The following is a 24343-nucleotide window of genomic DNA, read 5'->3' as shown; positions in this document are numbered from 1 at the left end:
GGTGCTTCTTTGTGAAATATTTTGATGGGACGACAATATTTTGTTGATAAAGGTACAGGATTATTCCATAGAATCAAATCACATGACCCACTTACCGACGAAGCAGTCAATATAAGGGGAACCATAGATACAAAATAAATGCTCGAATCGTCACTATCGTTCGTTTTAAAACCTTGCATATATCGGCTATGACCCGATGCACCATCACCCGATCTACCTTCAACGAGATCTTTCACTCTCCTAGTTTTCGCGGAATGACTGCATTCTCTGAAATGTTTTTTTGGACGTCCTGTGTTTTCTGTCTTTTCACCTTCTTCTAAGCACTTAAAAATTACAAAATCAGTTTCCAACCAAAAATCAGTGTCTTTGTTGTGGTGTAAAAATTTGTCAATTGAGCGACATAGTTGTTTTATTTTTTTGGCAAATTCGCCACACCAATATTTTAATTGTTTTTCAAAACTCACTTTAGGCCCTTCTTTAGTATCACTGCTATTAAAGTTAATTGTTTCTTCAACAAATTTCATCATTGTATTAAAATTTCTTTCTTTCCGCCATACTTCAAAAATGTCTCGTTTTCTCACACGACACGCCATCGAACCTACAAAAATTAAAAATATATAGAAAGAGCACGTTCGAGCACACAAGAGTAACTTTTTCTGAGAGATAAATAAATAAAGTAACAATAAAAAAATAGTTTAGCAACAATCCCGAACAATCCCAGAAGTTCTACTCTGTTAAAATCTTTACAAATTCTTATTTTAGTGCTAATCTATCATCATCTTTACAATCAAATAATTTCTCCGGAAAGATTTTAGTAGGTGCGCTTCGTTTCGCTATAAATCGTTTTAAACTTCGTACACAGAATTTAGCTGAAAAATCCGGAACAAGATCTAAAAACAAAGAGCGTGGAGAGCAGCAAGTAAAAATTATTGCCCTCAAATATATTCCTAACGTATAATGGGCCTACGTAATCAACACCAGAAAATTGAAAAGTGTGATCATCAGTAAGTCTGCTTTAAGACAACAGAGAGGGGGGGGGGGGGGGAAGCCTCTGGGTAAGAGTAAGGTAGTCCTTCGAAACGCTCCCACAAATAGCATCTTCAAATGTGTTTAATATAATTACTTGCTTTCGGTACCCAAAACATAATGCCAAGTTGATTTAAAGTTTCTTTAACTCCATCGTGCATGACTGTGAGTGATGATAGTACATAGCTTAGTCAGTAAATTCTGAGTCATGTGGTAAGAAGATAGGATGTTTCATATCTGACGTAATCGGTGCACCATCAATATTTTTAAAACTTAGATCATGTTGAAGCTGTTTATAATTCTTTGTATTTGCTAAGGTTTTTTGTGTATATTGAATGCAAATTTTCAAGGCGGCTACTTCTTTCGAATCTACTATAGATAACTTTGCTTTCTTCTTCCTTAGGTTTTTTATGAATCCCATTACTAAAGCTGTCGTACGTAATAAACATAAGTAGTTATTAAACCTTTTGATGTCAATAATTTTTAAATCAATATGTATGTCGTTTGTAATTACATTAGTTAAATATTCGTCTAACATAATCGTAGGTTGACTTGCTAAATCAAACTTCGCCCAATCTTTAGGATTATTATACAAAAATAAAGGTCCATTAAACGAAAGCTCGTAATTGTGTAAATTTTCCAGAGTTATACCTCTTGATACTATATCTGGTGGATTGTTTTCAGAGTGAACATATTTCCAGTGAGAAATGTCAAAAGTATTTCGGATTTTTTGTATACATTTTTGAATAAAGGGGTAATAAATTTTTCTATTGCTATTTATCTTATGAAAAACGATAGTAGAATCAGTCCAGCAAACAACGCTTTTAAAATTAAAAATTAAAGAAAGTTTTTTTAAAACAATGGACATAGTTTCCGCTATTAACAACGCGGCCCTTAATTCTAGACGAGGAACAGTACTTTTCTTAAATGAGCTATTCTAGATTTTGCTATAATTAGTGAACAATGGTGTTGTTTATCAACAAAAGAGAATAATAAAAAGAGGCAACAGCCGTAAGCATGTAATGAAATGTCCAGGACTATTGTAATTATTAATGTACCACCTTGGAATAATGATATATCGAGAGAAACGGAAATCATCAATAATGGCTTGCTACACTATTAACAAACTAACATCAAGCTTAGTGTCCCATCCCATTTTGTTTAAACATAGTTCCTGAAAAAAGATTTTACACCGTACTATTACTGGATTTTTTATACCAAGCGGATCAAAGACGCTAGCTATGAATCGTAATATTTCCCGTTTTGTTGGGCTGGTCTTGGTTTACTTTGATAAATCAAATGTTACAATGTCTTTTTATTTGTTCTAGTTTAAACCTAATACTTTGGTAGTGCTGAGAGACTGAAAGTTTTGTTTATTTATTAAGTTCTCTAATTCTTTACTGTTCGATTCAAATATTCGTAGATTGAAACCTGCATCTTGGAGACGATATTTTACTTTTTGATAAAATTCAAGTGCAGTGTTTACACAATCAACTCCTGTAATGAGATCACCTACGTGTAATGAGCTCATCAGTTTGTGAACAAAATTTGGATCATTGTCTATGTATCGTTCAGCATAGTGTTGATTGTGATGCTGAAAGGAGAAATAAAGATGATGTAACTCCGAATAGCAACCTACAAAGTCTGTACAAACTAATTTCTTTCGTATGAATGTTGCCTGCAATAATGTTGTTGAGATCTTTGAACCATAAAAACCGGACATAATAACGATCTAGGGCAGATAATGCTATTTGTAGAAAGGCTTTTTCAATATCTGATATGCAGACAATAATTTTGGCATGGAAACGTAATCAGACGCCATAAAGGGATGTTGTCAATTATGGTCCTGGATACAGACATTCGTTTAATGATGGGCCCTCGGCTGAACTACTTGCATCAAAAACGATTCTTATCTTGTTTGTAATTTTATCTTCTATCAAAACAGGTTGGTGTGGTAAGTAGTGTACCTGGCCTAGATCTCTAGCGTTTTCGATTACTGGCTCAATAACACCTTGTAAAAATTGATCTTTTAAAATTTCATTGTATGATTGGAGTAGTGCCTCATCTTTAGTTAGTTTCTTCTGTAGGCTTTTAAATCTTTTTATGCATAAGTCATAATTGTCCCAAATTGGATGGTGATCAACTTTAAATGGTAGCCAAACACTGAATTGCTTTTGGGTATCATTGTATTTAATTGTGAGGCGAAACCTATCAATAACCTCAAAGTTTGAATCACCAAATTCCCCAATCCCCCAAACTGACGCCATGGATTATTTCACCAAAGACTCTGGCGAAAGAGATGATTCTACTAACATGACATTTGCAATGTTAACACAACTACCTGACTCACTATTTTCAAATACTTTTTTAACAAAAATTGGATCACTTAATAAAAAACCTAGTTTAGATTTTAAAGCAATGGGATTATTGTGGTAGCCTCTAATAGTTGTTTTTTTGACATTGCATTTATAAAAAGTGCATTTGACTTCATGTAAATTTCGAAAATGAGAAAAAAGGATATGTAATGATGAAAATATAATCTACAGAGGAAGCACTTCTTAATTTCTTTCGGAAACCATTTTTAAAAAAATTTTTTTTTTTCAACGGATCTTATTATTTAATTCGTTGAATTAATGGAATTTCGAAGACTACGTAATTTGTTAACTTTATTCCGTTAATTTAGTTGTTTTTGGAAACGAATTACTTCGTTAATTTAACGGAGACACGCAATCCATTACTTTTTCTAACGGATTGTTTTTAGAGTGTAGGAAACAATCATAAACGCCTGTTTTTATTTTTCCTACTTTAGAAGAATTTGAATTGAACTTGTCAAAATATTGTCCTTAGAGGTACAAAAGCTGAAGTAATCTTAGAAAAATTGTTAATGAATGATAAAATATTGTGATTAGATTTTCAAACGAGTTTTTAAAGTCAGCGTTTTAAATTTAAACCTTTCAACATCTCCCATTAAGATTTATTTTTTTCTTTTGACAAATGTTTTTTTGAAAGAGAATGCTGCAAATTATTCAGAAATTTTAAGTTACCTTCAGGTGGTCTATAGAATATGGAAACTAAAACAATTTTTGTATTTGATAAGTTAATCCAGTTGTTAAACCTCACAATTAACATCAAAAAACCATTTCTGGCCTTTATCGTTTCTATTGTGTTCCCATTTACATAACAACTAAATGTGCCGTTCATCTGAAAGAAACAAATTTTACTTTACGGACCACCAGACACAGGGCTTTACTTTGCGATATTTTAGAAAACAAGCTTTATACTAGTTGCTTTTAATATCAAATGTTTGGGAGATTTTTAAAAAACTCTCTAATCAACTCTCTCCTATCAAAATCGCCATTAAAATCTTCTATAAATCCTTAAGAAAACTGCTAGATTTTCTCAACCTTTTATTTTACATTAGCCCGCTGTTGCTTCTTCAACCAAAGGGCGTTCAATACTGTCATGTGATATTTCGCTGAAAAGATCGGAAAAAGACCAATATGAAACAACTGATGCTTGTTTCTAGAATTTAAAACAAGTTTTATGAAGCACAAAATGATTGCAAAACAGCAAAAAAACTCGTTGAATTAATTTTTATATTACTCATCAAATTAAACTGAAACGAGTAATAAATTTGTAAGATTGATTTTTTCTACAAAAGTAAGAAACAGCAAATGTCTCAGATATAAAATTATGTTAAAACACGTGAATAGGAAACCTATTTGGGGCATTTCTTTTGTCGATGGAAAGTATGTTTGAAAGTATGTCTACAGGTCTCCCAGACATATTATGTCATAACAGCTCAAAGGTGAAAAAAATACAAAAGTTATGGGGTTGTTAACTTTCGATATTTCAATTTGCATTATTTCAACATTTTATTTTTTCAAGTAAAAGAAAATCTTTTTCGAAACAAATATTTTAGAAACAGTCACTGCCGTAAAAGTTACGAAAGAAAGTAAGCTATTATTAAAACGCGTTGAAATAAATATCTCTAATTACTTTTTTCTAAAATAAATCCGTTTAATTAACTAAATAATTTAATGCTAACTATTTATTGATATTCATAAATGTCAATTAAATAGTTATATCTTAATTGATAAATTTGATAAACATTTTCGAGTAATTTTCTTAAGTGCATGTTTCAAAAACGCTTCTTTCAAAAAAAACTTACGAAACAAACGACGCTAACGTAAAATACTCGAAAATATAACTTTTAAAAAATATCTATTAAAGTGGCTATTGCGAAATAAAAAAGTTTAGAAATAAACTGTTTGGTTACTGCCAACTTTTGTAAAAACCTAGGTTAATACAAAAAGTAAAAAAACCAAGAAACCTGGTACATCTGAAAAATCTGGTAAACCTGGCTTGTGGAAAAGATTTATCCCGAAAGCAGTTATGCAAATTTTGATTTTCATCAAAAGTAAATTTTAAGTTAGTGGCGCTTAAAAGTAATGTTCTCTTTAGTGTTACTGCGAGTGCATCTATCTAAGCTATTTTATCTTAGAAGAATCTAAGAAAACCTATCTTAGAAAAGTTTAAGAAACTTCCTCAATATTTTTACAGCTGTACATCACAAGCAACAATCCAAAAATATATTTATCTTTCATACTCTTTTTAAATACACTTTTCTATCTTTTCAAGCCAAACTCCTTTACTCAATTTGATGTTTTAAAACACCTTTTACAAAATGTTTTGAGTCGATTCTTTTTATGCGAAAGTATAGAAGCGAAACGGTCTTCTGACAGTAAGGCTGCTTAGAGTGATTTTAAATAAATCGTCTCTGCGGCGAAAGTACAAAATATGTTAACAGAATTTTTTTAAAAAAAATGATTGTAAGAAATCTTTAAACCTTTAAACGACATTAAATCTTCTAATATAACCACTCTTTCATTAATTATACTATATATATATATATATATATATATATATATATATATATATATATATATATATATATATATATATATAATATATATATATATATATATATATATATATATATATATATATATACATATAACATATATATAACATATATATAACATAAAAATGTTGCATCATTGATAGCCGCTACTGAAGCAGCACTCGCTGATATGGATCATGAAGCATTAAAGTGGGCTTGTCAACGCTTTAGACCGAGAATTTGATGATATATCGAATTAATATGTTCTTCATGAGCTTATAAGCAAGATAAAAAAAAGCTTTATATATCTTTTCGTTTTTGTAATAATTTTGAAAAACAGCGTAATTCGTCCGGATTATGGTGCTGCACCCTTTTAAATCCAATTTGAAAAGTATTTTAATCCGTAGAAGTTGACGTTTTTTGATCCAGTTTATTTATAAAGTACTTTATGTATTCTTTTTTTTTTTTTTTTTTTTTTACATTTTCATACATTTTCAGCGAATATAGAAAAACTGGATTTAGTTTCGTTTTGCTAAAGAGTGTTTGCAGCTCTGAAATCTTCTATTGCTCATTAAAATGTTATCCGAAATTCTCTGAAGTAATTTTTTACTTTATTTATATTATGATTTCAGAATTGAAAACTTAATAAAGTTTGTGTGGTTTAGAGTTTAAAACATTTAACAAAATAATTTTTGAAATGTTTTGGTATAAAGTGTTATTTCAAGGTTTGATATTTTTGATAAAGTTATTGCTACACCGTCCAGTCCAACAATTGATTCAAGAAATTGATCAAAAATTTAAAAGATGGGGGTTTATGGTTTACATCTTTTAAAAAGTGTAAACTTTGTAAGGATTGGATTGTAATTGAAGATTTGACCAAACCTATAAAAAAATTTTCCGAAATCTGAATCACTTTTAATAGCTAATATACCTCCCCTAGCCTTCCACCACAAATCAAGCTAGCACGTCCCACTGCACAATTTGTAATGTAACACAAAAAAAAAAAATGATAATAATAAATAAACAAAAAAACTGTCGAACAAAAAAATTTTACTTTTTGAATAAAAAAAATGATCATTTTAACTTTGCCTGGTCATATCAAGAAGGAAAGCTTATTAATACCGAAATTTTAAGGGTTTTTCCTCTTGATATGACCAAGGAAAGTTAAAATAATCGTTTTTTATTGTACTCGGTCATTAGTTCACCAGTTCAACACTGAAGTAAAACATTTGTTTTTATTCAGCATTTTAAAGCTTTATATTTTTTTAATTTTGTTTTTTAAAAAGAAACTTAATCTAATTTTTAAATAAACTTATAATGAAACATCTGAATAAATTTGTTGTAATTAGTTAAAAATTTTATACGTTAAGTGACGAAAATCAACCAACTTAGATTTACCCCCTGTCTCGGAATAAAATATTTCGTTTTTAGGTATTATTTTTTTGGTTATTACTAGAGTAGGAGGAAAAATGCCATTTCTTATTTAAAAATTCTTTCAATTTGACAATAGACATCCCGTTAAGATTGATGATGCAGAAATGGCCTATTAAGAATGAGTTAGTAAGTACCGCTATTTTTAAACTTTTAACAAATGATAATAAGTTAAAAGTCTTTCGTAAGCTTAACGACTGATTGCACTGTTAAACTTTCCAAATGATGCTCGCTGCTAAGTTTGTGGAACAATACATCTTAAATATGTGTTGCAATTCATACTTTATGTACTTACATATTACACAACTTAAACCTACCGCCAGTTAGATTTAAATTGCGTAATATAAGGTCGTTAAGTATATAGTGTGTGGTTAGAGACATTGTTTAGTCTTGGGGAGATGTACTTTTTTGTTTGGCTATGTTTGAGTGTTTATGATTTATTTAATCGAATGCCCTAAATCGACTTCAGAAAACGATCAATCATTTCTGGCTCTATCGTTTCTACTGTATTCCCATTCTCATATAAGCTATTGAAGCCATTCTTCAGAGAAGAAACAGATATTTTACTTTACAGACCACTAGACAAAGGGCTTTACTTTTCAACAATTAAAAAGATAAGTTTTATGTTGTTTTTAATATCAAAAATTTGGGAGGTTTTTAAAAAGGGATTTTTTTTCGAAATATTTTTTTTTAAAGATCTCCTACAAACTCTCCATTCGATTCTCTAATAAAATCTCCCATCAACCTTAAAAAACTGCTCGATTTTCTCAACCTTTCATTTTACATTAGCCCGCAGTTGCTTCTTAAACCAAGTGTTGCTCTAGCATAAATAAGGAATCCTGTTAACAATTTGGCATAGCGTTTTTGTATCGAACTCTGAATCATGATTCTCTGAAACAGGATTTTTCAGTTATTTTTTGATAAGCGTTTATTCCTAGTCTCGTCATGTTTGTAAAAATAATTAAGATAAAAATAGAATCCTCGCGTACCTTAATAATTGAACCATAATTAGCATTTATCAGTGTAGTTACAATTGACCTTCTTTCATTTTTCCTCCTCACAATGGAAAACATGATAATGAAGCTTAAGGTATTTGATATGGCTAACTTTTCTTACATACGGATTACGGTTTGTCATTCATTAATCAAGTAAAGGGTTGGACCGAAATTAGGCTAACTTGTCAAAGGTTGTTCTAGAATAGTTTGGTAATATTTTATTCAACACTTCAGTTTGAAGAAAGCATCACCAAAGGTTGCACCTACGAGATTAACATTCGTTCGTACTTCAGCTTGAGGTGGTATCTTTTGGTGCTACAAGTTAACTTAACAAAGGCATCTCAAATATGGTAAACTATATATAGTATCAATGTGTAATCAATAAAGTAACTGTGTGTTACTCATTTGTTGAGTTTAGGTCATTAAGTTAAAGGTTATTACTGCAATTCTATTCGAAACTTGAAATGCAGAAGTGGCAAACCTTTGCTAATTTTGTCCCACGCCGTTAATATCACTATTGTCGTTTTACCGTTTTTTAAATATTGCTGTGTTTCTTACTTTCTCCTTACGCTATTAAATTTTTTCTTTATGAAGTATTTAGTTTTTTGAGTCTTTAAAAACAAATGTTTATTTGGTGAAAAAAGTTAAATGTTGATTTTGAATAAAACTTTCGACAAAGTTGCCCCGTTCTCAGACCTACACAAGGTTTTAGCTTAAATAAAGCAATATTTTAAACTTCAACCCGATGAATCATATTATCTGATGAATCATGGTGTCTAATAAATCATAATATCTAACGAATGAAATAATTCAAAAACAATAATTGACGAAAATCGAAAGTTTGTAATATTTTGAAACCATCTTATATCTTCACACCGTAAGCATTAAAAAAGCTTTTGCATTTTACCAAACATTCCGTAAAGTACTCAAGTGAATATAGATCCAGCCATTTGCAATTAAACTAAATTGCTGTAAAAGACTTTCAAATTCTCTTTTTTTATATCTTCCAAAGATTTTGAACTCGTTTTTTAATACTGTGAAGAGCACGGGGCTAAAACTTTTACTAACTATATTTGAAAACACGTTTGTAATAACCAATTCTACTAGAAAAGCGAAAAGACTATTTTATCGAACTTCAGGAGAAGTTGCCTGTAATACAGGTTTGCCTAATGGACAATCCAGCATAAAAAAAGACAATGAAGCAGATTTACGGTTTAAAAGTTATTTTAACAAGATTTCAAGATTATGTCTGTTAATGACTATGTCATGATTATGTCTACGACTAATGTCGTGAATACAAATACGTTTTCTAATTTATTTTCGCATTATTATTTCGGCTTTACATAGGTTCTATCAAAACCATTGGCTAGCTGCCTTATGTTTTAAACCAGGGACAAAAAGATAAAAATATATTTCAGAGGTTTTTTTTAAAACAATGAACAAGACTTGACGTTAAATTGACTTTAGAATTAGAAGAGTTTTTAACTTGCTTTAATGAATACCTAAACTTTGATATATTAACTCCTGCTATCACAATAATCTCCCTAGAAACCAATTTTATACAAGTTCTGCAACTGGTGGGCAGCAACAACCAGATGATTTCCTTCTTTGTTTTATTCTTTCCAGAATATTGGCTTAAATAAAGCATTTTCCTCTGTTTCATATCATGATAACTCTTCTTTTTAATTTGAAACAACACAATCCTCTGCTATTGTAAGTCTATCACTTAAAAATTAGTGAAAGGAAAAAAGAAGGATTATGAATAAAAATAAAAACTATTGTTGATTTTAAATGCAATTGTTATTAGATATAACATATTAACGTAATTAATAGTTAATACTTTTATTATGAAAGTTATTATTATCAATACATTTATTATCATTACTATTACTATTATTATTATTGTTATTATTATTACTATTATTATTATTGTTGTTATTATTATTATAGTTATTATTATTATTGTTTTATTATTATTATTATTATTGTTATTATTATTGTTATTATTATTGTTGTTATTATTATTATTGTTATTATTATTATTGTTATTATTATTATTATTATTATCATAATTATTATTATTATTATTATAATTATTATTATTATTGTTTTATTATTATTGTTATTATTGTTTTATTATTATTATTATTATTATTATTATTATTATTATTATAACTATTATTATTATTATTATTATTATTATTATTATTATTATTATTATTATTATAACTATTATTATTATTATTATTATTATTATTATCATTATTATTATTATTATTATTATTATTATTATTATTATTATTATTATTACTATTATTATTATTATAACTATTACTATTACTATTATTACTATTGCTATTAATATTATTATTCTTGTTGATGTTGTTCTTCTTATTATTATTACTATCATTATTGTTACCATTAGTACTATTGTTATTGTTATTATTATTTTGATTATCATTAATATTATTATTACTATTATTGTTTTATTATTATTATTATTATTATTATTATTATTATTATTATAACTATTATTATTATTACTATTATTATTATTATTATTATTATTATTATTATTATTATTATTATTATTATAACTATTATTATAATTATTATTATTATTATTATTATTATAACTATTATTATTATTATTATTATTATTATTATTATTATTATTATTATTATTATTATTATTATTATTATTATTATTATTATAACTATTATTATTATTATTATTATTATTATTATTATTATTATTATTATTATTATTATTATTATTATTATTATTATTATTATTACTATTATTATTATTATAACTATTACTATTACTATTATTACTATTGCTATTAATATTATTATTCTTGTTGATGTTGTTCTTCTTATTATTATTACTATCATTATTGTTACCATTAGTACTATTGTTATTGTTATTATTATTTTGATTATCATTAATATTATTATTACTATTATTGTTATTATTATTATTATTATTATTATTATTATTATTATTATTATTATTATTATTATTACTGTTGTTATTACTGTTGTTATTACTATTACTGTAATTCTACTTCTTTTTCTTCTTCCTCTTTTTCTTTTTCTTCATCTTCGTCTTCTTCTTCGTCTTCTACTACCTCTTCTTCTTCCTCTTCTTCTTCTTCTTCTTCTTCTTCTTCTTCTTCTTTTTCTTCATCTTTTACTTCTTTTTCTTTTTCTTCTTCTTCCTTTAGTTATTATAATGATAATAATAATTATCTTTATCATTATTAGTGTTTTTATTACTCATGTTAATATTATTATAAAGATTATGTATTATGCATGGGTTACGGATTATAAGTTTTAATAAGGTTTGGATACGGATTTTAAAAACGATTAGTTATAACAAAAAGTATTACAGTGGTTAGACGTGTTAAGCAAATGCCTCCCTCAATCTATAATCAATTATTATGTTGAACTTTGAAATTCGCTCGCCAAAGCAACTTATAAATGTAAAGGTAAAAAGAAGGGCATCGAAAGAGTGATCTTGCACTGAGGCGGAGAAAAAGTTTTAATGGAAAATAACTATAATTTAGACCCAACGAATTAACAAATGCAAATTGTATATTTATATATTTTACTTTGGCTTTTAGTAATAATTTCAATATTTATTAAATATGCATAAGTTTCTTCATCTATGTATTATACAGTTTTATTAATTTGTATAATGCAATATTAATTGATAATATTGTATTAAACAATGTATCATGCAATATTATTAAATGGTGAATCAGGTTAACAAACCATCTTCAGAATTATTTCAGAAAATTAAGACTTATATCAATTTTTAACATCCTGCAAATTAGCTCCGAAGTTTATGTCTTGATGTTCTTTAACATTCTTAGCTGCCTTTTCTTTCTTTCTTTTTTTTTTTTACATAAAAAAACTTCTTTATAATTGTCTATTTTTATATTTTTCCCAAAATGGAAGCCACAATGGCAGTTATTTCTGATATATCTTTTATTTAAACTATGTTATCGATTGAAAGCGATCAGCATCCTTTATTCGTTAATTACTCGAAAACTACTTAACAGCTTTTTTTTTATCTTATTAAGGAAGCGAGCAAACTAAATTATCAATTTATTTCAAATATTTTTTGCATGCTTTGTTTGACAATGATCGAAACCAAAAGGTTTTTTGTATCCCATATTTTCTGTTTAGTTATTTTCTATATTTTTTAATCGTTTTACTGGCCTGGCAATGTGGAAAGTTCTGTTTGCATTAGGTTTCTTCGTCTTCAATTATGCACAAGTATTCTCGGCTTAAAAGCTTATGTAGCCTTTTTGAGCGAATTGCTTTAATTTCTCCATCAACGGATTGCTTTGAAGCTTTCTTTTTATGATGTGCTTTACATTCTTCAAAGTACTTAACTTTGTCTATCAAAGCTTGGATGCGATAAAATACTCTAGCAAGATTTCTCTGCGACTAACATGGCTTTGTCTTCATGTAGCGAATCACTGATTTTGCTTTGTATTTATCTTTAAATCCTTTTTTCAACTTCCTGTTTTTCTTTCATAAGATCGAGTTTTATTACATCGACGCAATGTTAATCCAAATTAAGATCGAGCAACACCAGTCAATTTTGAAACGTCATTGTGTGACAACGAAGAATTTTGAAAAAAAGTTTCTGAAACTTTTTCTACATTTAACAATTGTTTACTCGTTTTTATCCGATAGAAATGATAAGCAATACTTAACAGCAATATACTCAAACACATTAGCTTCCTTCCTGCAAAAATGTTAGAAAAATCATTCAAGTAGTTTTTGAGTAAGCAACGACTGATTCAAGTAGTTTTTGAGTAAGTAACGACTGATGGGTAACTTCAGCGTGTTCAACCGATGCTTGTAAACTTTTACATTTTTCACTTTCTTTTCAAAGATGGATGTGCAAGCGTCTTACTTTAATCCCGTCCCGCCAGCGGTTAAAGATTTGCCAAAAGGGTTTGTTGCAGACTGTACTCAATTTTTACCGGAGGATCTGCAGATTGAGCTTCCGAAGAAAGTTGTTGTGCGCACGGAACCAGAATTCAAGGAGGTTTCGTATCCTTACTCGAAAGATGTTGACATGGGATTTGGTATTGCCTACACAGAACCATTTAGGGTTTTATCCGAGAGTGGCGTTCAGAAACTTCGTTCGATTGTCAACAGAGAAGCTCCATGTCATGGGCAAAGCATATCGAGAACGCCGTGTTTCCTCCGCGGTTTGGGGTATTTGAGTACTGCCGTAAGAGAGTATTCGGAATCGCCTGTTTTAATCGATGTTTGCTCAAAGCTTGCCGGACAGCCTCTGGGACTTCACCCGATTTCCATGAACATGGGTCATGTTAACATTTCAAAAATTGGCGAAAACTGTGTCGATTCTTGGCACGTGGATAGCGTTGAGTTTGTGCTTGTAGTCATTCTTAGCGATATGACTGACATTGTTGGTGGAGAGTTGCAAGTTTTGAACATGCCCGATGCAAGCGGAAGCCTCTTCGAAGACCTCAAATCTAACGGGGTTCCGGAAGATCTTGTTCGTTCGATTTCTCACATTCAACCGGGACACGGAATCTTCATGCACGGTTCAAAGATTCTTCATCGCGTGAAGGGCGTTGTCAAAGCCAGAGATCCTCGCATTTCCATGGTTACGTCGTTTTGTAGTCTTGATGTATTCCAACCAGACTGCACTCGCTATGCTACCTTTCTGACATACGATCCTGAAGATGTAGCTTCACTAGAGTTCGCTCGCCACAAGGCATGGCGAATCGAAGGTAAAATGAAATACGTAATGGAGAAATGCAACTTTGACACAGGCTCGCATCATCTTAGCCGGGTATTTGCCGAAGCAGCGGAGGAGATGATTCGAACTTCGAAACTTCTACTGAGAGAAGAAGACGACACACTGCATCATTTTAATTCTGCTCCTGTGGCTAAAACGAAGTAGCTCCATGTTTTACAATGTCTTAGTGTCACTTGTGTTTGTCGATATGTTCAACGTTGCATGATAGTTTACTTTTTATTGCTTTGATTTTCATTTTAAACTCATCACATTTGGAACAAGTGTCAGTCCTAGGGTACCCAAAAGAAATGTTAAAACTAGTGTTAAATATGTTGCGATAAGACTCATATGACAATTTATCATTTCCATACTTGATTTTAAACAGGTTAAACACTCTGGTAATATTCAGTTCTTCAGGAAAATATAGTTGACTAGTTTTTTTTTTTGAGAATAGTGGGGCTCTCGACCTCTGAAAGAAGAATCGTGATCACATATTTTTACTTTTAGTTCAGGAGTAAAATTTTTACAATGATTTTTGTGTTTTCCTCTTTGATCGTGAGGTGAGTGACCTATGTAATCAAAAAGCGTAATTCTTATATATGATTAATGCTAGCGAAAACTTACAATCATTAATGTATTTTATTGAATACATTAATGATTGTAAGTTTTTTTTCTTAATGCTTACATTAAGAAAAAAAACTTACAATCATTAATGTATTCAATAAAAAGTTACAATTTGCCTGTGGAAAAATACTTCCTTTTATTGTCTCCAATCTTCCCTTCTTTATCCCAAAGATTAAAGTAAACGCAGAAAAGCAAAATGAACAAACGTACTATTACTCGTAATTACCCCTTAATTTATAATAAAAAGTTTATATTTGTAACTGCTGCTATAATCTTTTGAATCAATACTTCGTGGTCTCCTTCTTGAAACATTAATTAAAGTTATTAAACTAGCAAGATACGATTCTTGAGTATCGTTGCTGGCTAGAGAGTCGAAATAACTTAATAAAAAATTTCTATCTTCTCTTTTAACAATTTCGAAGCATTTCAACCTTTTACAGTTACATTCAAGTCCTGTTTTATGCGATGCTAGCCTTTGCTTTTTTTTTTTTACTTTCCCGCAATCTTTACTTACTTTTCCTTTTTTCGGATTTTTTTGGCATTTCTAATGGTTTTTTATGTGCCGTCCTTTTTATTAAATTTACATCAACCAAATCATCTGTGACTGTTTCGAAAAACAAGGACTTAGAACTATCAATATAAGTCTTGATAATTCAAAAACTAAGGAACGTGAACTTGGTTGATGTCTATTATTAAGTGCCGAAAGTTATTTTGTCGTGAATAACGTCTTCATTATGCAACTAGCGTGTGTGAAGGTGTTAATGTTTGTAGGTGCTAATGTGTGTAGGTGTTAATATATGTAGTTGTTAATTTATTAGATTTATCAAAATGACGCGGTTGTAAAACTATATAAAAAGAGAGTGTAATTTGTAAAATGTATGATTCGCAGTCAAATGGAAAAAATATTATCAAGTTCATAAAGAAAACAGTGACTCTTTAGTGTCTCTTTAGTGTCAGGGAAAGACTCTTTAGACTCTTTAGTGTCAGGGAAAGTCTAAAATATTCCCCACAATTTACATTCTTAAAAACTTGTTTTTCGGGGAGGTAATTTTTTGTGTAATGAAGAAAAGAGATTTCATTCCATCAAACTTTAAATATGAATCAAATCGTTTATTTCATTTGAATTCAAATACTTTTGTAACAGTTTTTGATTGTTATTAAAGTTCATACATCACCTCAATTGTACTTTCTTTTAGAACATAAAGATTAGCATTTTGAATTTTGATTATTCAAAAGAAAGTAAAAGACGCAGTTTTATGAATGCAAACTGATTTAGATATAAACGCAAAAATCTGCTTCTGCCAGTGCAGACCAGACAGAATACAGAGGATTGTAAATGTGCCACACAAGGTGCATTTGCAATCCTAAAACTGGAAGGAACGCTTCACATGATTGTAGGCCACCGCTCCGATATCAAGGCCAATTCAAGCGCTCCGACTTCAAATGCAAAGCTAAAAAACAACCATTCAGTTCCTCTTTAACGAGCTGAAGCTGCAAAAACAATCAAAACTTTCTTTAATTACAATATTCACCCACTTTTTTAAACTGCATACCATCGTAATCCGTGCGTGAAGAAGTTTATATCAGTAAATTTGATAATGAAAATCTAAATATAATGAATAACTTAGAACAGTCAATGAATGTGTGATAAAGTTATTGTTTTACTGAGACTAAAAACTTTCCAACGAAGTTACACCATTTAAACGATTTTAAGTTACGAGGTTCATGAAATTAAAGATATCTTGTCAGTTTTTTTGATTTTTACGTTAAACAGGGTTTTTTAACAATATTTTCCCGCTTGATTGTCCGATTCAAGATCGCAATTCATAAAATCCTCTGAAATGGCACGTGAACAATCATATTTCAGCTGATGGTCCAGATAGCTCTTTATAATTTGATGAAATAATATTGGCACTGCAGTCTTGGGGATTCTAAAATATAAAGCCTACAGTTTGTATGTGTGTATGTGGGTGTGTTCTTTACACAAATCCACAGTTTTGATCCGATCCTCACCAAACTTTTCACACAGATTTAATTTTTCCCAAGGACTGTTTTAGTGCAGGTTTGGACCGCCCCAAACTCCATATTTAGGGTGCTTATGGCAGGATCCAAGTCTCAGCCTCTTCCATCAACTCCCTGCCTCTGGTGAAGAGGTGATTTCTGAGCTAAAAATTTGAATAAATTTTATCAGTGAAAACCAAAAAGTTGTAAATAGGTGTTAGCGGTTTTTTTATGACAATTTTTACAGGAATGTTTTTGGAAAAGCGTGCGGTATAAATGAACAAGAAAAGTTTAAAGATAGGCTTTTGTTGGGAGAGATTTTTGTGATTTACCGAGTTTTTTATTGCAAAAAGCTACATTCCCACAGTATGTTTAGTTCCCAAAAACATGGCTACATTGTTACAATTGCATTTCTGATCCATGCAGTAATGTTTTTTAGCTAATAGCTGGAAAACCCGGCGCATTGCACCTGGCATTCCAGCTAATTAATTATAAACGTAAAAATTTGTCCATACCTAGGCAGTATAAAAAGCAAGAAAATAGCTGTACAGTTTCCAGCAAGTTTATTTAAAGAAAGAAGTGGTGCTCAATTAGAGGCATTACTTTTGATATTCCTTGTGAAATAAATATTGTTGCAATATTTTTGCTTTTAATTCTACTCTGGTATGTAATGCGAGTATGTCATAGCCGGCTAAGAACCCCTAAGCCAACCGTATTGCCAAAACAAGTCAAAAAGTATAGTTAAACTACGGATACCACAATTTTAACCATACTTTACAACCAACAAGCCATCGTAAAATTGGTATAAAAACTTTTACTATTAAGCTGTCATAAAGCTATCGTAAAACATTCAACCATAATATATTTCAACCCTTACATTAGGAATGAAAAACTTAAATCTAAAGCTATTACAAAGCATGGTTAGATTTTAGATATTCAAAACTAAACCAAATCTAAAAATTCAAACAAAATTGAATTGTTTTAGTAGAACAACCATTCAAACTAACGTACGCTGAAGTGGATTTGTTCAACTCCTAGACATTTTTCTTTTTTACCATGAATTTAGAAAATCTTGGATAAATTTTGAAAATCATTTTACTAACAACTTTGTTTTATTTTTCTTTAAGATTTTTTCAATTCTATAAGTATGCTGTTCCCTTTTAAATAATTATGCTTTTATAAATGTTCCAGCTTTTTCTTCGCCATTGTCATCTTTACAATTATATGTAACTAGCAGTGATATTTAAGTTCTAAATATAATTTCAATTTCCATTTTTACTTCGTTCTTGTAGCATTGATTTAATTTCTAATTTTAATTTTACTTCTTTTGAATCAGTTCTGATGAAATTAATTTCAGTTCAGTTCTTATGATTTTAATCATTTTAGTTCTTATTTCAGTTACTAAACCAGTTCATATTTTACTTCTATCAAATTTTACAGCAATTAGTAGTCCTAACGACATATTTTTTTGAAAAAATTAAAATGTAGTCTTGAAGTCTATGAATTTGGGCAACTTGTACTAGTTACATTTATTTAAAAAAAAAAATCTTATGGCTCCTTCCTGGGCCTTAAAAAAAGAAAAACTTGCCCCACCCCGGGGTAAATTGGCGCAAACTATAAAAAAGATTATTAACGTATTAGTGAGTAAAATTGTATAAAAATTATTTATTATTTCTATGAGCTAGTAGCAGTTAGTAGTTTGAATATGAAGCCAAAAAAACACTCCACCTTTGTTCCTGGTAACAAAACAACACCCCACCTTTATTCCTGGTAACAAAACAACACCCCACCTTTGTTCCTGGTAACAAAATCCCCTAAATAAATTTTTTTGGAAAAAAATTCAAAAATATTTTTTTTGTAAAAATAAATTTTTTCAATATTGTTAGAAATAAAAATTTAAAAAAATATTGATTTTATAAAAATATTTTTTGTTTTCCAGCTTCCCCTGTGAAAATTTTGCCAATAAACCCCAAAAGCTTTTCAATAAACTGCCTAAAGGTCCTGAAAAATGACAACTACTAAAACAGCCTGACTGATAATAGTAAATAAATTGTGACTGGAATGTTTATAGCAGTTTTATTCATAGGACCCAAGATGAAATGGTCAATTAGGAAAGTTCCCTGAGATTTCTGATACTTTTTGATAAAAAACTCTGCAGAAAAACGCAATTCGTCAACTTACTCCTGCTGATAACTAGTCCCGGTCTCCCCTATCATTATTTCAAGATATAATGTAATACATAAATTTCAAGAAAAATATTTAAACAATTTTTTAACTTAGTAACCATAGTAACCAACTTAGTGATTTTTTCATTCGATTGCGGCGACCAACAGTTAAAATTCCTTAAAGTGAAAATATCCTTTCTACAAACGCCTGTGATGCTGGGACGGACAGTAAATCTTCAGCCAAAATTGCAATCTTGCTATACTTGCTTTTGTTTTGTTTCCAAAAGAGCAGGCCGTTACTTAGCAGTGCTTCATCACCGCTTATGTCTACCAAATACCTTGACAGCTGACTTGCAACAGTGAGGTTGTCTTGGTTATAAATTTTTCTTTCTTTTGTAAAGATTTTATTTGACAAGAACTTAAAGCGCTTTATGGCAGCAAATTCACATTCAGATCCATTTGACTCAGCAGCAGCTTGTAATTCTTGTTCTACTCCACAAACTTTTATTATATACATCTTTGCTGCATGGAGCAAGGTGCCCATTTCCGGTGTGAGGATAAAGACAGCAACGGTTGGATCTAACAAACATGCAGCAGACGGAAGAGGATTAAACGTATCTGAGTCCGGCTGCAGAATTGATTGAAACCGTTGACGTAGATCTCCAAGAAGATTCGCTGTCAAAGACTTGTTGGTAGGATATTCTTGTAAATGGCATTTCAAATTGAGTATAGATGGTAGAACCTGTGAAAGAGACTGGGCATCGGTCTGAAGTATATCTGTTTGTACTGCAAAGGGTTCCAAAAGTGAAGAAATGTTTTGAAGACAAACCCATTCACTTGCTTTGAATGTGTCGATTCCTAAATTTAAGTAAACCGTCTGAAATTAAAGTTTACTAATAACAATTGTAATAACTAATAATTTTCATTGATATACGTCTTTTTTTTCCATACTGTTGTAATGTGATTTAAAAGGCAGGGTAAAGTATTTCCGTGTTATTAGTAAACCTAATTTAAAGACTATATACCCTGTCTTGTTTTTTAGTGATAATGACTAATGAACTTCTTACAATTTATTACCATTTTCGTTTTTTTAGTTTAAATAAGGTAAGACGCAATTTTGTAGACTTAATAAAATTCCGAAAATAATTTATACACACTAATAACATAAATAATAAAATAATATATACCAATTTCTTTAAGAACTTCATTCACCGATGTCTTTATTTTAAACAGCCGGTCAATCATCTGATATGTACTGTTCCATCTTGAGGTGCAGTCAGTTATCACAGACTTTCCACACTTGTCAATAAGTTTCTCAATTGCCACACTTGATTTCCTAATTCTTGATACAACTCGTCTCGTTTCTAAGATGGTTGCACTATAATGTTCATAAACTGGTTTTGTATGCATCTATTTATATTTTACTGGAATATGATCTGGCAGAAATAAATCAGTTTGTTCTGACTGAGACTGGATCTCTTCCTCATCCGTTTCATGTTCAGACTCGTCAGATTCAAACTCATAAGATTCAGATTCGTCAGATTTTTTAGCTGCATGCATGCATCCTGTAAGAGCCTGATGGCTTTAATCATATTAGACCCGTTGTCTGAAACAACCAACATAACTTGATTTTCTCTAATACCCCACTGGTCAAGACATTTCTTTAAACATTCAGCAAGCATCTCACCTGTGTGGGGATGTTGGAGTTCCATCAAATTTAGGAAAGCATGTCGTGCTTTATCAATGGTGGTGTCATAGAAACAAGCAGATATTCCAAGGAACGATGCTGTGAGACGCTTCTTCGTCCAACCATCAAGACAAATTGTTACTTTGCGTGTATGATTCATCAAGTCTTTCAGTTGTGCAGATTGTAGAAGAAAACGCTCGTTTATCCGCTTGTTCAGTGTTGCAGACCCTGCAATATAAAATTTAAATCAGTTAAAATTTAATGCACATCAGTTTGTGGTTTTAGTTACTATAGTGTTACATTAATGATACTATAATTACAGGCAAACATTTAAAAATTGTTTAGCATTGAATGAATTTAAAACAATAATTTAAAAATTTAGTTGTGTTAATTATAACTTGGCAATTTAAATTTTGGGTCAAGCGTTTTTATCATCTTTCAAAACGGCGGCTGATCTAGCAATACCATTGGATAGCTGGTATTAACAATCATTTCAATCACGCTATCCTGACACAATTGATATTCACTTGATTCCGTTGGCCACGCGGTGATTCGGTGTTCAAAGCACTCTCTTATTGTCTGAGTTTTTGTCTTTCCACTATTTCGGGAAGATATAGAATTGCTGTCATCGATTTTACGTTTCAAAAATATTTTTTCTGCATTTCGTTTTTTCTTTTCATCCGCGTAACATTTGTGTGTGTCTTTATGTATTCTCTGAATGTGCGCCACCAAGTTACTGGAATTTTTTCCGGCAAGAGATGCGCCACATACACTCTCATTATTTATGTCCTGTACTAGACACGTGGATTTGTCATTTTTTTCATCGTAAACGAAGAATTTCCATACAGGACTATCACGCTTCCTACCAGCCAACAACCTTGATAAACTCATTATTCTGTTATTAATTTGCAACTCTTAAGAATCTTTAGATGTTTATTTTATTTTACAACAAAAGATTGAGTGCATTGAATTTATACTTAACGTAATGACAAGCACGTTTTGTGGTCCATTGATACATTCTATAATCATTCCAAATATCATTGTTATGGTCAAACATGTGCGCCAATTTTAAAGCAAGTATGCAAAATTTGTAAATTAATTGTCAAAAAAAACTAATTAGTGTATCGAAATTTCTTTTAATATTCAATAATTTTCGTTCGGTAATAATTCCTAATTCTATTCCTATTTTCGTTTTTTGATGCTTATATTCAATTCTATTTCAGTTTTCGTTCTTCAGATATATCCTAATTTTAAATTTTTATTCACATTAACGAAATCAATTATTTTTACTTCTAATTTTACTTCACGTTAATGAAAATATCACTGGTAACTAGAGTTGGATTTTGTACCACAGTTACTGTGAAAATCTCTTCAGCCTGCTTATTTGTGTAGCCCTATTCGAATATTGACTTTTTCTTGCTTATTCTAACTTTGCAACTTAACGCTTCGGTTTTTGTTTAGGCTTATATTTTTCCAGTAATTCTAGGTATTTTATTGGGTAAACATTACTGGGATTGTGCTGTCATTTGCAGTAATATTAGCTTTACCATGGGTCATCTTTGTTAAAGAGCGAGTAATATTATCATATTCTTTTACTAGATCATTCAAAGCATTTATGCATACATGAGCTTTATTGGCAATAAAATATTTCCCCAGTTTTTTTGAAGTTGTACAGTTCTATCTTTCTTCAACATGAGATATTTCTTCATTTTGTGTTGAGCATAGTTCAACTGGCACTCCGTACCAGGTGCTATGCAATGGACTTTGTATAACTTTATTATAAAATACTTTACCATTATTAACCCAAACTTTACTGGGCTTCTTTTCATTGAATAAGCCATTAAATTCTTTTGCGACAGTCTTTTATTTATGACAGTCTAACATTTATTTCTGCTGAAGATGCAAGAAGAATAAGAGAATTAATCATTAATTTATGACAGATAAAAAAGAAATCAGGATTTGCATTGCTTGTATGAGTTATTCTCTATCGACAAAAAACTGGAATAGATCCGAGCATGGTTGAATATCACAATGTAGGCTGTGGTTGCTTGAGGGTAAATCTGAAATTGGGTTCTGTAGTCACCTTAGAACTAAAAATCATCGTAAAGATTGTAAAGATACATGTGCATATGAATATAATGATATAAAATAGGAGTGTGTAGATGGAACTAGTTTATTTGAGCATATATGATAAAGTTGACATGTCTGTCTGTAACACTCTGTTATAATCTTTAGAATTTTTGCATCTGCAGATCAAAGCAGGATAATAAGAAATGTGAAGATCTACTCAAGAATTTGTTGTATCAATTTGGATTTTTTAAGTTTTATATAAACTATTAAGCTTTATATAAATTATTAGTTTATTAAGTTACTTTTGTGCTATTTTTTTCATAACGTTTGGTATTGCAACTAATCGAAATTTTGTACAACTCGATCAGCAGAGGCAGGGCACGACATTATAGTTCTGCATTCAGACTTCCTTTTTAAACTTTTAGTTGGATCAAGTTTTGAGAAATTAGATCATTTGGCATAAAAGAACTTGGCATAAAATATTGTCTAGCTATTTAATAGTTACTCATCAAACAGTGAATTTTGGAAACTTTGATATGTTTTGAGTTAGTTAAATTATTTTTGAAATTATTTCTACTAGGCCTATGGATATCTTAGATAGATTTTTGTTAAATTCGATCATTTGATCAAAGTAACAACCTGTAGATCAACATTGAAAGTTACAATGATAATTCGAGTTTCAAACATTTTAAGGTGATTTGAGTTAATTTTTCCTTTTCAATCATATTTTGATTGAAATTTGAGCATCAACGTAAACAACATCTTATTCTATTTTGTGTGAAAGTTTTATTTAAAAGTTTTGATTTGAATATTGAATTTCTGTATTATTTTGTTGGAAAACTAAGTACCATCAATTGATTTCATTTTTTAGCAATCCATCAAAAATGCCAAAAAGACAACTCAGTGCCGGAAGGATGAGAAGGCTTCGCCAAACTGTTGAAATGACTGAAACACTTCTCAGCAACGAATTTGACTTACCAACGCCCAGATTAGTAGAAATGAGTTACGTTCTGAGGAAAGTCCGAATTGTGCTCAAGTTAGACGTAATGTTGATAGAGAAAGGCATAGTGTTAGCCGTTCTCGACGAAATTTGCCTTCTTCAACTTGTTCCACTTGTTCCTATGATGAGAATACAGTTTCTGAAGCCAATATAGGTAGGTACAGCTAGCCTTAACTAAATTTAGGTTTTCTGAATTGTGTCCAAATTAATTTCAACGCTTTCTGAAAGAATATATTTTACTGATCGCTATATAAATAGTCCACCAAATCAGAAAAGTTCTATTAAGTAATTATTGTATTTTAAAGATTTTTTCGCGCCTTTTATTTTGCACCTTTTTTTGGTCCGCCATGTTTTCATTCAAAATTTTATTGTGAAAGTTACAGACAATTTATTGAAAATGAATAATACAGATGGTATAGTGTTATATTACATAGCTTAAGAGTAGATAATCACATAATCGGAACGTTTTAAATCATCAAAATATTTACAAATATAAAATTAAAAACTATTTCTTCTTGAATTGAATCACTAAAAAATATCAACATTTAGATCAACATGTCCAAGAGAAACAAGATATTTTCCATTATAAGAACTTAATGCCCTTACTAAATTATGTCCATATTTAGAATGATTTGCGGACACCTTGT

General features: G+C 30.1%; 2 protein-coding genes across 2 annotated transcripts; both read right to left on the bottom strand.

Moving 5' to 3' along the window:
• Positions 1 to 2864: 2864 nt before the first annotated feature.
• LOC149880056 (uncharacterized) lies at positions 2865 to 3293 on the bottom strand. Its single transcript, XM_090069985.1, has one exon. The coding sequence runs from the start codon at positions 3291 to 3293 to the stop codon at positions 2865 to 2867; it is 429 nt and encodes a 142-aa protein (XP_089926111.1).
• A 15824-nt stretch (positions 3294 to 19117) lies between these two features.
• On the bottom strand, positions 19118 to 20349 carry LOC149880055 (zinc finger BED domain-containing protein 4-like). Its single transcript, XM_090069984.1, has 2 exons — positions 20127 to 20349; positions 19118 to 19797 (listed from the first exon to the last, which is right to left on the bottom strand). The coding sequence occupies exons 1-2, from the start codon at positions 20347 to 20349 to the stop codon at positions 19118 to 19120; spliced, it is 903 nt and encodes a 300-aa protein (XP_089926110.1).
• Positions 20350 to 24343: the final 3994 nt, after the last annotated feature.

This window comes from Hydra viridissima, unplaced genomic scaffold (genome assembly GCF_058129835.1).
Source record: "Hydra viridissima isolate aposymbiotic clone 2 unplaced genomic scaffold, HvirCarnegie_v1 scaffold_13, whole genome shotgun sequence".
Classification (NCBI taxonomy): Eukaryota; Metazoa; Cnidaria; class Hydrozoa; order Anthoathecata; family Hydridae; genus Hydra; species Hydra viridissima.
The sequence above is the reverse complement of the archived record's forward strand: the minus strand, read 5'-3'. Positions and strand labels throughout refer to the sequence as shown.

What these genes read in the sequence shown, in the direction of transcription:
- LOC149880056 (XM_090069985.1), bottom strand. Translation starts at nt 3,293, where the DNA reads ATGGCGTCAGTTTGGGGGATTGGGGAATTTGGTGATTCAAACTTTGAG.
- LOC149880055 (XM_090069984.1), bottom strand. Translation starts at nt 20,349, where the DNA reads ATGCATACAAAACCAGTTTATGAACATTATAGTGCAACCATCTTAGAA. An exon ending in TGAAGTTCTTAAAGAAATTG is followed by an intron (nt 19,798 to 20,126) that starts GTATATATTATT and finishes ACTTAAATTTAG; the next exon opens with GAATCGACACATTCAAAGCA.